This window comes from Lepisosteus platostomus, chromosome 9, assembly GCF_059453375.1.
Source record: "Lepisosteus platostomus isolate fLepPlt1 chromosome 9, fLepPlt1.hap1, whole genome shotgun sequence".
NCBI lineage: Eukaryota > Metazoa > Chordata > Actinopteri > Semionotiformes > Lepisosteidae > Lepisosteus > Lepisosteus platostomus.
Window position 1 is genome coordinate 57,821,439 of NC_142619.1, and position 14,046 is coordinate 57,835,484.

Consider the following 14,046-nt stretch of genomic DNA (forward strand, 5'->3'; position numbering starts at 1 on the left):
TCTTAGAAAAGGCTATAGTGTAAGCGATGCACAGTTAATCAAGTGTATTCAACATAATCAAGTTTGAAATAAGTTACTTGCGAAGAACCTTCAGTTACTGAATATATTGCAGACTTTTTTCCTTTTTTTAATGGATGAGTATCAGTGATGGCTAGACTTGGGGTAGAATGATAAAGGGAATTGTTAATGAAGAAATACAACCTGTGAAAACTATTGACTACAGTGCGTCAGCGAATGTCAGAGTTCAAGGAAGGTTAGCGGTAACCCAAGTTCATGGACATGCAGTGGAATAATACTTTGCAGCCAGTGGTAATGTGATAAAGTGACAAAAAGACAAAGATGTTATGTATTTTGGACATCCATTCCCTGCCTCCCGATATATATTTAGTCATGTCACCTTGTGCAATGAGTGAGCTGAGCCTGCTGCCACAAGGCTGCTGCTTGAGAAGATCTTAAACGCTGATGTTTACAATGAACATGCTGGGTGAGGCGGCCAGAATGTGTGTTCCTGTGCGCCACTATTTGTTTTTCGGCTACACTCTGAACAGTATGTTTATTTGTGCTAGCAGGTTTCTTCATTTTAAACTCTTTTTTTACTTCAGCATCTGGACTGCGCAACCCCTTCATTTTAATGCATCAGAACAGATACCAGCAATGCACTGGAGCCTTCATTCTGCAAGCTCAATCCGAGGCCAGCAAGGTGAAGTACAAAAGAAGCATTTTTTTGCCGTCCTGGAAATCCCAAAAGCACCCCATCAGTTTTAGTATTCCAAAAGTAACAGGTTCAGATTACAGGCAGAACTGAACCTAGTTCTAGCGTGAACTACCAAAACAGTTCTAGGAAATAGACACTTCATGAGTAGACCTCTGGAACTGATCCTGCTACTTTAAATATATATATACACACATTTATACCTTTTCACTCCTAAAAGCATCTGCATAAATGTTTCCTAATGCATGAGTTTCTTCCCACAGTCCAAAAACTGATAGGTTAATTGGCTTCTGGGAAAACCTGCCCTGGTGTGTCTGTCTGTGCTGTGATGGAATGGTGTCCTGGCCAGTGTCTATCCAGTCTTGCGCCTGTTGCTTGCTGGGATAGGCTCCAGCTCCCCCGCGACCCTGTTCTGGAAGGAGAGGTTAGAAAATGGATGGAGGAAAGTTTGCAATACAAAAACTCTTCACTCCCAAGAAGGCTCTTCATTTTATATGATAACCTGTCCATCTACATAGTGAGGCTGGTAAAAACATCATTTGAAACCTGAAATAAACATAAGCCCCCGTTTTTTTTATTTTAAATTTTAAGAAAGCACAGCACACTCCGAGGGAGGAATTATTTCATCTTCCACAAATGTGAAAATGAAGACTTCTAACCCAGTGGTTTAAAAAAAAGCCCTCTCAAATGTAGACGGGCTGGCCTTCTCACACCTCTGCCATGGTTGGCGTGACACAGGACACCACGCTGCCACACAGTTCTGTTGGGGCACGTACTGTGCATCACTTCAGTTTCACCTCTGCTCATTTCAGAGCAAGACTGCATTTGAATCACAAGTCCTCTCGGGCAAGAGCAGAATTGGCTTTATCACAAGCGTGCATGTTACACCTCCTTCTACAGAAACTTGTTTATGGAGCAATACAGGAATATTTTCAGTCCAAACCCGACGTAAGGAGTAGGGCACAAATACAGGATCAGTCACGTAGTTTCTACTTGACCTTCTCTACATTTATTTTAGTGGCTTATTGAATTCACCATGAACCCCCCTTTTTAATGTTTCACATTCATTTTCTCTCAGGATATTCAACCAAGTACCCAACCTTGTTTTTCAGAAAACATGGATTTCTAAAATAGAAGAGGCAGTAGCAGCAGTGGCAAGATCGGTGGCTAAGGAAGCTCATGTTCGGAGCTCCAGCTTCTGGCTCGAATCTTCGCAGATTTAGAAGGATCAACGAGCAGCCAGGAACGCAGCACAGTCAAAGGACAAATGAGTGATTTCGTTTTGTAAATCGCCAATAGAAATATTTTCATATTTTATTCTTTTTTCATGAACAATGTCCTCACATTTTATAAAAAATACCCTTTATATGCACTACTAAACCTGTTTACAATAAAGTTAGTGTTTGCGATGCTGCCTTTTCTCTAATAAATAAACGAATAATCAATAAACAGCAAATACATGCTGCTAGTTAGTGTGGTTGAATTATAGCAGCTGCTACGACAGGATGCCAATAAAGGAACTGGAAACTGGAACTGGATAGATGTTTAAAATGTGGGACACTGCATACAGTTCAATAACAGCCGTGTTGCAGATGTGATCATTTAATTGGAGCGACCAAGTGTGTCAAGCACAAATAAACTCAAATATAGTAAGAGAACACTTCTATTTAGATGATACAAAGCACAAAGAAACATTCTGAAATAACACAAAATGAAGCTCAAGAATAACAGAAGAAAAAAAAAGAGAAACACCTAATTTTATTTACCATTAGCAATTAGAAAATGAAGGTTACATCTGGACATAACACTGCTTCCTGACAATAATTGAATTCACTGATCCATTTGTGTATAAAGTGGCAGTCTAACATCTAACTGAGCACGTCTGCGAACTCAGCTGAACAAAAGATAAAAACATGAAAAAAATTGCGACTTAAGGCACAACTACATTAACACAAAGCAGATTGTTGGACTTTGAAATGGCCAATGAATGCCAATTCAGAAATTGACAATTCATGCATGAAGATCTACATCAAGGTGTAACCATCAACAATTAAGTGTGTAGTGTCATAATTTAAATAAACATTACATTGTAAGACAACAATGACAGTCGTTTCCTACATCTGTAATCGCTAAATTCTTTTTTTAAAATCAGGTGTTATTTTACAGGATTTTTATTTTACAGAAATTAGTCATCTTTTTTCCTTCTCATAAGAATATTAACATCATTTGCAGTGATAACCAAGACTTAAAAGCAACAGACTGAAAGAGTTTAAGTAGAGAACTGAACGGTCTTGCACTGTGTCCACAATAAAAAAATACAGGTAACTTCCAAGGGACAGAATTCCATTAACTATACCACTTTAAAAAAACAAGGAGGTGGTGGCACTTTTGTGGCTGTGCAATACTCAGCTGAACAGATCGCAGGAAAGTGTGAACAAATATCATATAGTATGGAACTCCATTCCAGAATAAAACAATTCAAAACTATGTAGAAATTATTTCATGTTTTTTAACCTCTTTCTGACAAGGCTCTCCAGAGCCAATTTCCAGCTGGAATTTTGTCCTCTCACACTTTTTGAGATATCTCTGAAAGTAAACACAGCAGAGGCCTGGTTAAACTGAAGCTAAAGAAGCTGGTCACAGACCGATCAGTCAGTGGGCTTCTATATTCATTCAGGAGAAATTATATTCCACAAAACAAAACGAGGTAGACTAAAAAAAAAGCTACCAAGATATTGATCCAGAGGTTGCTTCACTGCCATCTTTGTTAACAAGCCTGACTTAAAAATGTGAAGTTACTGGTTCAGGATAGGTTAGAATGAGACTTTGCAAACAGTGAGATGCACATTGCACAGCACTTCAGAGAGCTCTTACTGGACACTGAAGAAGTGGGATTTCATAATACAGCTGTACAAAGGCCTCTGTCAGAACTGATGCAGGCAAACAACTGTTGTAACGCGCTGTTGGCCACTTGGAGCCTGCGACTGCTGCAGAACAAGTCTCGCGTTTCCCTTCCCTCTGCTCGGTGTTGATCATCATGTTGATGAGTGGGGTCCCACTCGCCGAGGGCCCTGGCCAGGTTGTCAAAGCCACAGCAGCTGTGGAATCAGAAGGCAGGTGCAGCCGAGCCCCAAGAGACCCATTTCGTCAGCACTGACGCCACAGTCTGTGATGAAAAGGACAAGCGCCCTGCAGTGTCCATTATGGTCGACACCGTGTTCCTGCTGCATATTGGCCTATGACATTTCCACAGCGTGTTAAACGAAGAGAACTAAGATTATTGCTTCATATCGCAGGTTTAGAAGTACCGTCAGTTTTAAAGCAACTGCTATAAACAGCTGTAGATGCATTGATGCAACTAAAAATACATGACTTAAAACCAGTTACACCCAGTCTGCATATACCATAACAGATTTTGATACAAGCACCAAATTTTGTATTTAAAAAACGCAAGAAAGAAAAGACATTCCACTTTGTATAAATAACAGCAGCATTGCAAAATAGGTTAATACTGTACATTAATGTGGATCACAATTCTGCACGTGCTTAAGGTCTTGGAAACGCGCGTGAACAAAATGCAAAGTTTGTAAATGACATTACTTAATCTCTTTCATATGAACTGCAGCAAAACCTTAAAAGAATAAAATATAGCTATTGTATGGCAGAATAAAACAGAAAGGGTTTGTGTCTCACCTACCGTGCTCTCTAACACATTTAAGGGAACAAGATAAATACTTTCAAATCAAGTGAATCTTTACATTGCAATCTTTGGTTATTAAATGAAATTCCATAGCTGGCACCTCTGAAATTCTTAGCCTGGAGACCTTTTCTTACTTTATATCTCACACATGCCTTTATTTAAAATAAAAAGACAAATTACCACACTCTAGAATCACCAAATCAATTCCATGAATTAACATATCAGTCTCCCTTCAATCTAAAGTGAAAGCCTATGTAAGTGTATATACATAGTTACATTATATATATATATTTGTGCATGTATATGCGTACAGTCAAACCCGTATTAAGAGAAAACAGTCAGAAATTGGTTGTTTAACACAGGTGGTCTCTTAATACAGGGCCCACAATTTCACCTTACTCTGTTCATCTAGTTTGCTTTCCCTTACCACTGGAGATTGAGTACATTATAAATGCACCATAAAAGATTGAACAATGTAACCCGAAAACAGCTAAGGCAAAGTAAGTTAAAAAGCTTATTTTTCCATTAGTACTGCAGGATCGGGGTTCCCCAACCCTGGGCTTGGAGAACACCATCTGCCGATTTTCATTCCAGCTCAGCTCTCATAATTCAGGACTTAACTGATGCGCTTTCTTGTTCACATTTCTGTTTAACTTGTTTTCTTTGGTCAGTCCTTAGTGTCAAAGATACCCTACCTCAAGGGTACTATTCCCAACAACTTCAGAACACAGAACTTTACACAGCATCTCCTCAACTTACTGACCCTTATTTATGACTGAACAGCTCTTACCAGTGAATCAGTTCTCTTGTTGGAAATATCACTGTATCAAACACTCCCAACATTACTGTTTTTTTTTTCCTTCCACAGTGGTCCAACTGATTACATTTTAGGCAACAGAGCTAACTGACAACACTTCTGAAACTCAGAAATTGGTAAGGGTTGATACCGATTCCTTACCACATTGGGCCTTTAAAGATCTGAAAGCAAAGTTACAAATCTGCCTCTGATAGAAAACTTGTGATTAAGAACTCAGCGGAAGCAAAATACAGAAGAGACAGTGTTCTTCCAGGTCAGGGTTGGGAATCACTGCTATAGACTTCAGTATTTTTCAGCTGTAATTGCACTAAATCCTTCAGGGATCAGTAAAGGTTATAAAGGAGATGACAAACGTAAGGTAAAAAAAGTCTCATTTAAATAATAAAAAGCATGTGTCTTACATTTGCTGGCATTTTCAACTTGTGGACAACCAACTATCCTTCTGGCACTTCTTGTATGGAATAAAAAAAATACCAGTTGAACTGAGACTGTTGATCACTCAATACAATTAAACTGAACCAAGAATATTGTTGGGAGAAATTTAAAGTGGTCACTTGGCACAGGTAGACACTGGATACAGGATGTCACATGGGCAGGTGTAATTGTAAAATGCATACAGATGAAAAGGCATTCCGTCTCATTCAATGCATCTGTGCAAGATGTTCCTCAGCTCCACTTTGGATTGATTTAATCTAAAATAGACCATGTCACTGTCATAGCCAATGATGCCGAGCCAGAAATTATTTACACAGAATGTTTTCCTCTTCTAGAACCCTATTTCGATATGGCTGCATCAGTAATAAAGGCACTATATAGATCAAATCCATCCCTTTGCTTTATGCTATATTTTGCTGACAGTCTTCACTATACACAATATCTCAGGGATTGTAGTGCCAAAAAGCCAGCCTGGTCTTGGCACCACCAGGAACACAAACAAAAAACATTAATCCCCGCGATCCTATGCCAAACGCTCTATAAAACACAGCAATTGCTGTTAATATGGAATATTAAGTAGTTTACAAAGTACATACAAGTGCATGTGTAAAATGAGACAAATGTGGTGGACAATCTGGGCTCGTCAATGTCCTCATCCCTGCAGCTCATCAAAGCAAGTGTCACAGACTCGGACCGGCTTCTTGGACGACGGAGTTAAGGCATTCCTGGCTGAACATTCAGCGCAGAAGATATTCCCGCAGTGTCGACAGTGATGCTGAAGGAAAACACAAGCGATAAACCATGAAATCGTGAGGATGCCGTAGATGCCCTCGATCATTCAGCGTAGACTGTTGTCGGCATTATTTTTAACAGTGTGTGCACTGACCTTATATTTTTAGGCTTGTAAATCGTGACATTTCAATCATCTAGGGATGTGCCGAAAGAGTGCAGCAGCCCCTCGGTTATTTCAGCAATGCCAAGCTAAGCATTGTAAATGCAGACTACAGTGTGATTGTTCTGTATTTAGTGAAAATAAAAGCAAATCTATATCACATACCTACCCTTTTTCTTATACAAACACTCCCAAACATCCAAGTGAAAGCAGCAGGTGTTCTTTCGATAAGTGTTAGAAAAAACAACCCTAATTCTGGGTGACAAGCATGAGACTACTGTCACTGATACACCCGTGTCAAAGGAAGGAAAGCTGTAGTACAGTGTACTCACCTTCCTGACGGTAACTGAAAACCCTTTCCCACAGGACATACAGTTCTGTACTTCATTATCTTCAGCCCATTTCCGAGTAAGAGCTTGGGAGTGCTTAATCTGTAAAGAGTAAAACAAGAAGCAGTTAGTCTCAGACGCCCTCAGTCTCCTGGTGTGGCAGCCACAAGATAATCTGCAGTCTGAAAGCACAACACCAGCATAATTCCCATGTGTGTATTGTTTCATGTTTAATTGAACCAAGTTAGAAGAACAGAGCTCACATTCTTTCCTTGACCTGTAGAATTAATCAAGGGAAAATGGACATTTAAATTAAAGAGCCAGGCAGGAGGCCAGAGCAGGGCAATTTTATTTACCGTTATTGGATGTGACATTGGAGCACAGAGTTTTTTTTTTTGTTTTGGGGAAAGTTTGTTGTGTATCACAAGGTTTCCCCTTTGTTCTCGCACAATAAAGCCATTCTCTCAAAAATCCGTAAAGAACAATTCACAGCACAGCAGATCCGCGTTGTGCTTGTGGGAGCCCTGGGAGATCTCTGGAATCCTCCTGCCTACTTCCAACAGATCAAAGGCTACACAAAATGAACACAAATGTTAAAAGCCGTGTTGCACTCTCGTTCAAATTTGTTTACATACTCTGACTATTACTGAACTTTATGAAACGGGCTCTATCTTAAACAGAAAGCAAAATGTAATGTTTTAATGTTTTGTAAATTTGATATTTTGAATAATCGAAAGGCTCACAGAAACACATTAACAGGCGTTCACAGATTAACAGGGAAGTTTGTCTTTGCCGAATTCCTGCCGATATGAAAATGTATATGGAGGTTCCTGGCAGATGGGTCATTATGCAGACCCGGGCCTCACCTGTAGCGACTGGTTCTCCCTTCCCAGTTCTTGCATTGCTGCCGTCGTGTCGTCCAATTTCCTTCGCATCTCCACCACTTTGGCCTGCAGCTTTTCAATTTCCCCTTCACTCTTCAAACACCTGGTGCGCAAAAAACAAAAAATACCCCCAGAATCCCAATGTTAAAACACAAGCACAGATCCACGAAACACTACAAAGGGCCATATACGGGGCTTGTACAGTTACACAAATACATCTGAACAACCAGACCTCAAGGGCTTTTACAGCATTCATTGCAGCTGCTGTTTAACACTGTTGCATGTCTCACCCTTCATAAGAGTTAAGAGTGTTCCAATTTAACAGTAGTGCAAAGCTAGGTCTTAACACTGTCATAATAACAGGCCGTGACAATGATAAAATCTGATCATTAATCAGGAAGTGGTTGACAGATGAACATATGAACTGCAAATTGATTCTGCCATATACTGGTATTATATCTACATTTTACAGCATTGATTCACACATTTTTGCAATCACACTAAACTCAATTCATTAAAACTATATCCGTCGGGTATCAGAAAGCTGCTTATTTGGAATAGACCTGTAGCAGCCCTGCACCTGCCACAGAAGCACAGGGTACCAGACAGGACTCTATCTGCATAGGAGTTGCTTCTCTGGGAGACGGACGCAGACCTGGACCGCCGACGGCGGCGGGACCCGAGCAGTGCAGGGGCCCAAGCCGCGGGGCTCACCTCTCCAGCAGCGCCCTCCGCTCGTCCTGGTTGTGCTGCACGGTGGCCTCCAGCACGGCGATCTCCCCACGCAGCTCGTCCGCCTGCTTCTCCAGCTCGCCCGCCCGCCGCTGGCTGCTCTGCCACTCCTTCTTCAGCGTGCCCAGGTTCTCGTTCAGGGCCGCGGCCTGCAGGCTCAGCCGGGCCTCCGCCTCCTCGTGCCTCTTCTTCAGCTCCTCCCGGGACTGCAGCTCCGCACCCTGCGGCCAAGCACAGCGCCGTCAACACACTCCCAGCCACGCCGCGCACTAATCATCAGTCAGTCTCCCCCGTTGATAGCGCCCTTCAATCCACAGCATTCTTCAAGTTACACACGGAGACAGAAAAATGCGCGGTAAGCAGAAAAAGACGGATCCATTCCGCTCATTTTCTACATGCTTCATCCAATTTAGGGACGTGGGGGGGAGCTGGAGCCTATCCAAGCAAGCAGTGGGCACAAGACAGAGTACACCCTGGGCGGGACGCCAGTCCCTTGCAGGCCCACAGCTGGAAGAGATTATAGCACCCAGTCAAAACACACACAAACACGGGGAGAACATACGAACTCCACACAGATGGGCCCCAGGTCCGGAGCGCTGCGTGGCAGCAATGCAGAACATTGCGCCACTGTAGGACTCGGGGGGGGGGGGGGGAAGATACAGGATACCTCCAAAAATCAGTTTAAAATAAGAAACTAAAAGGAAGAATTAGATTAAGAACTGAGAACAAGTCAGTCTTAAGTTGCGATTTATAAACGCCAGCAGAGGGGGAGTTTTTGACATGGAAAGGAAGTGCATTCCCAAGTGCAGGGGCTACTGCTGAAAAGGCTTGGTTCCCCAACCAATGGCTGCAGACAACTGTGGTCACCAGGGCACAAAAATCGCTCAGGAATCAGTCAAGAGCAACCGGATACATGCCAGGGCTTAAGGGAGTGTCCTATACTGACAGGCTGAGGAACTGAACCTTTTTATTCTGACAGTGAGGATACCCGATTCAGTGGCTCTGTGGCTCAGGATTTGCACCTGCGGCTGGAAGGTTGCCGGTTTGCATCCAGTGGCTGGCAGAGGAATCCTACTCTATTGGGCCCCTGAGCAAGGCCCTTAACCCCAGCTGCTTCAGCGGCGCCGTATAAATGGCTGACCCTGTGCTCTGACTCCAAGCTTCTCTCCCTGTCTGTGTTTCTCATGGAGAGCAAGCTGGGGTATGCAAAAAGACAAATTCCTAATACATTAACTGTATCTGGCCAATAAAGTGATCTTATCTTATAAATATTCAAAATCCTCAAAAGGAATTAACAAAGTCAAACAAGGTTAAAGGTCCCTGAGGAACCTCACAAAACTTGCCATGTTGTTGAAGCCAATAATATCAGCTCTCTTACTCATATCAACATAACAGCTATAAAGTGTTTCAGCGGATGACAGTAACAAATCAAGATGCTGTACTTCTCTATCCTGGCTAAATGTAATTAACGATGAAAATAATAAATACATCCTTTATCACAATCCATAACCAAAAATACACAGTCATTAAGTCTTCCCTAAAACCCTAACCCTAACAGAGAAGGTAAATGAATTAGTCAATGAACTGTCACAGAGCTTTTTTAGTCACTTTGATCATCATGGACCAAAAGCATAGCTTGGTTGCACTGAAAGTGCCATCTGCAAGTAACAACAGTGGGGAAAAAACACATTTTCCAGCAATAATCTGTGGGGCACAAAAGAAGAAACTGTACCAGCTTGGCTTCTATCTGTTCCCGCTCCTTCTTCAGAGCCTCCTCTCTGTGGCTCTGTGCCTCCTGCGTGGCCTGGAACTCCTTCTTCTGCTGCTCCAGAGCCGAGCGGAGGCTGTCCACCTGTCCCTGGATCTCCAGCTTCTGCTGGATCAGCAGCTGCTTGGCATCTCTCAGGTCCGCGAGGTCCTGGAGGTCAGAGCAACAGACCGCACAGCTGAACGGGTTTCTAGAGATGTACGTTATTAAGAAATGCCGACACTGCACGTAAAAACACAGCGTGACAGAAATGGTCAAGTAGAGCATATTAAACATTATTGTGTTAATAGTAATAATGTAGTAAAGTAGTAGTAGTAAAGACGAATGCATAAATCCTATGTTTAGGTTTCATTCTTTGGATCCGAGATCCCCAGTTCTTCAGACCCTGGTTCTTGAAGGACATGAAAAAGAGACATTTTGTTTTTTGTTTTAACTGGTACAGTTAAACTATAATTGTGCCAACGATTTACAGACACAGGAAGAGTCCAGATGGGACCTGAACACTATGGACTGGAGATGGGAATCCCAGCTTTTAATTAACCCTTTAGTATAAGCCACTACACAGGGAAGCAACGCGACAATAAAATGTTCTCTCACCTTCTCCTTGCATGTCTTCAACTCTTCACTCAGCCTGCTCACTTCCTGCTCCAGTTCGGTCTTCAATTCACTCAGGTCTGCAGCCTCTGACTTCACCTTCGCCAGCTCCTCGTCTGTCAGCCCCTGCAGGAGGATCACACCTTCAATGAGCGACACACCACCATGTTATAAGCCTGTCAAAGCAATAGCAGACAAGGCTCTGGGAAATGGACTTCAACGTCCATTTTTCCTTCCAAGCACAGTTATCAAGAGGAGACTGTACAGCGGGCAGAGCGGTGCCGAGGACGACCCACACAGACCTTTTCCTTCCGTGCCTCTTGCAGAGCTTTCTCCTGCTGCTTGCTCTTCTCTTCCTTCTTCGCCAGGTCTTGCTCCAGTGCTGTCCTGGCGGCTTTGAGCTCTTGGATCAACTGGGTGCAGCTGCTGAGCTGGTTCCTGTTCGCAAGCAGCTCTTCCTGAGCAAGAGCCAGCTTGTCCTCCGAAGCCTGTGGGTGGAATGAATTCAAGAAGCTCAGATTAACTTCACTGAAACCGGACATGGTCACCAGCATTAATGTGCAGAAATCTAAGACATCTCTTTGCAACTTTACATTTGTCTGCATAGATTACTTCCCAAGTTTTATGCTGCACAGGACTAGTTCAAACTAGGACAACACACACCTCTATTTTGCTACATGTGGACACATTATATACACACATCTTCATTTGTCAATGAGTTTCTACTGTATAAATTTGCCCACCTTGAGATCTTGCCTGATAGCAGATAGTTCAGATTCCTTCCCATACAAGTCAGACTGCAGTTTTTCAAGGCTGTCCTTGGTGCTATCCAATCTCTTCTGGAGGTCAGCACGTTGTCCTTTCTCTGCACTGAGCTCTAGTGACAATGCTGTTACCTGCTCTTTCAGTTTACCCTCTGCATCAACCTGCAAAGTAACAAAGCCCAGATCAATGTGGCTATGCTTTGTGTAAGATTTTTATGCAGTTACTGGTATTTACAAACAGTCCAAAGCATTTATGTTTTGCTTTCTAGTCTTTGCTGTTTGGGGTTGAAAAGTTTAAACGAGAGTCTTGTAAACCACAAAATGTAAACCACAAAAATGCAGTGTCCATGCAAGCTCCCTTTTGACATGCACAGATACTAAAGAACACAAAGGAGTAACAGCACCCTGGAGTTTTGTAGATTCTTTTATTCAATATGAAAAGGAACAAAAACCAGGAAAGTATGCAGTCACGACCTCGTAACCTTGTAAAATCCAAAGCAAATTTCTATGAAAAACAGGCGTTTTTGTTCAATTCATTTCAGCAGACTTATTACAAATGTGGGGCCAGCTGATCTAGTACAGCTCCTGTCCACTGTATCTAATTACTTCAATTTCAGTCCCATTTTCCACTACCGGTACCACCTTCCAAGAGGAGTTGTGGGTGATCAGAACTGATCAAAAAAATCTTAAATACCTTTAAAAACCGAAGAGTGACCAAGGAATCCTGCTGGGAAATAGCTGTACAGCCAGGACTAGCCTGCCTTGACCTCTATAAACATACTGCTACAGCACAGCCGCCCGACAGAAGGTAAGATTCACCTTAAACCTCAATGGCATCTCTCACTCCCAGTCAGCTGGCATAAGGAATGAGTGCCTGCTGCCAAGTGCGTGCCCCACACAGGAGCACAAGAACACTTGTGCCACGTGGAAAAGCAAGCTGCACAAACCATGGTACTGCTTTCGCAGATGGCAGCCAGCTTTGGAAGGTGAGTAGCCAGTGTTTCCAAAGAGCTGACAGCTGTGGGCTGTGCGCCTCACGCACATAACAGTGACCTGCTGAGTATTTTACTACTGCCCAGTACAGTAGAATACCAGGAAGACAACTGGGGTATTGGATATAAAAAAACAACACGGAATTGGATTTCAAACATGTTAAAATGGTTACGCTTAACAACATGTTAGAAAAATGATTAGAGAACTAATTAAAAAAAATAAATTCTCGCCATGAGGGAATCGACATACCATAATGTGTTGTTATGCGATAAATCTGCTGTTTGGTATTGAAAGAATGACATCACTTGCCTTCTGGGAATGGAGAGCTTGTAAATCACTCAGCTGGTTTCCCAGCTTCTTTATCTCCTGGGTGAAGGACTCCTGGGCTGTGTTTAACTTGTCCTGAAGTTGCTGCTCGCTCTTTTCCCTCTCCTTCAGACCCTCTTGTGCCTTTGAAAGCTGTGCTGTTAGAGACGTCAACTGGGTTTTCAGCTCCTTCTCGCTCTGCAAAAACAATAGGCCTTTCTGACTTACTGACTTTCAAAGGCCATTATGTGTCAAGACTTGGAAAACAGTACGGAAAATAGTGCAATATGCACCTACACAGAGAATGTTTACCTGTCCTGAGAGCTTTAAAATTGAAGAAACTAACCTGTGAGTGTGAATTCGGACCGGTAATTGACTATAAGAACTATTATTTTGTCCTCACAAAGTGAAAGCTCTGCAGAGTACCATACAGTTCTACCATGTTTACAAAACTAAGATGCACATAGCTTTGGAAAAGCATTAAAGCCCATACAAAACAACTCTGTGACAAAGATCTTTATTTTAATTACCTCTTCCCTCTTTTGGAGAAGACCTTTCACTTCACTGATTTCTTTAGAAGCACACTCGGCTTTCTTCTGAAGCTCCAGTCGGACTTGCTGAAGAGATTTTTCCTAAAGAGAGTAAAAAAAAATTAATCTTCCACTTATGGTCTTTGAGTAGTTTATTTTAGAAATAGAACAAAATAATCTCTTTGTCAAAACAACAGCACGAGTGAAAGTTTGGCGTAAGTGAGCCCTGCATTCATAACCCTAACATGAACTCCAACACTGCACATACTGGGTAAAATACACTGGGGGAAATCCTACGGGAAATTAAAATGCTGGCTACAGGACATGTTTGGAAGTTGTGATTTCTGTGGATGGAGGTGCTACCAAGTACACACTGACGGGGTGCCTGAATGTTTGCAAATGCCATACTCACCGTTTTAATTTGAATATCTACAAATCTGTAAATCTGTAAAGGGTTGTGTCAATCTCTTTTTACTTAGAAATTCACTGAAACTTACAATTTGACCAGGGCTGGCTAAACATTTCCATACAAGTGTACATACAAACTGGTAAGGTAGTCTTGAGCATCATGCCACCAGACATCATAATTA

At 42.3% G+C, this 14,046-nt stretch overlaps 2 protein-coding genes across 8 annotated transcripts in view; one reads left to right on the top strand and one right to left on the bottom strand.

The window, feature by feature from the left end:
• plekhg7 (pleckstrin homology domain containing, family G (with RhoGef domain) member 7) overlaps nucleotides 1–2,121 on the top strand; it is a 31,041-nt gene extending 28,920 nt beyond the window's left edge. For all 3 annotated transcript variants that reach the window (XM_088645828.1, XM_088645831.1, XM_088645830.1), the window contains 2 exons: nucleotides 603–700; nucleotides 1,825–2,121. In XM_088645828.1, coding sequence (XP_088501954.1) covers nucleotides 603–700; nucleotides 1,825–1,935 — 209 coding nt within the window. In that variant the 3' untranslated portion in view covers nucleotides 1,936–2,121. The remainder of the gene's footprint in view (nucleotides 1–602; nucleotides 701–1,824) is intronic.
• Nucleotides 2,122–2,452: 331 nt separating this feature from the next.
• Nucleotides 2,453–14,046, bottom strand: part of eea1 (early endosome antigen 1) — a 43,699-nt gene continuing 32,105 nt past the window's right edge. For all 5 annotated transcript variants that reach the window (XM_088645827.1, XM_088645825.1, XM_088645824.1 and 2 more), the window contains 10 exons: nucleotides 13,457–13,558; nucleotides 12,930–13,124; nucleotides 11,607–11,789; nucleotides 11,166–11,351; nucleotides 10,867–10,989; nucleotides 10,234–10,419; nucleotides 8,484–8,722; nucleotides 7,752–7,872; nucleotides 6,889–6,987; nucleotides 2,453–6,439 (listed from right to left, as the gene is read on the bottom strand). In XM_088645827.1, coding sequence (XP_088501953.1) covers nucleotides 6,317–6,439; nucleotides 6,889–6,987; nucleotides 7,752–7,872; nucleotides 8,484–8,722; nucleotides 10,234–10,419; nucleotides 10,867–10,989; nucleotides 11,166–11,351; nucleotides 11,607–11,789; nucleotides 12,930–13,124; nucleotides 13,457–13,558 — 1,557 coding nt within the window. In that variant the 3' untranslated portion in view covers nucleotides 2,453–6,316. The remainder of the gene's footprint in view (nucleotides 6,440–6,888; nucleotides 6,988–7,751; nucleotides 7,873–8,483; nucleotides 8,723–10,233; nucleotides 10,420–10,866; nucleotides 10,990–11,165; nucleotides 11,352–11,606; nucleotides 11,790–12,929; nucleotides 13,125–13,456; nucleotides 13,559–14,046) is intronic.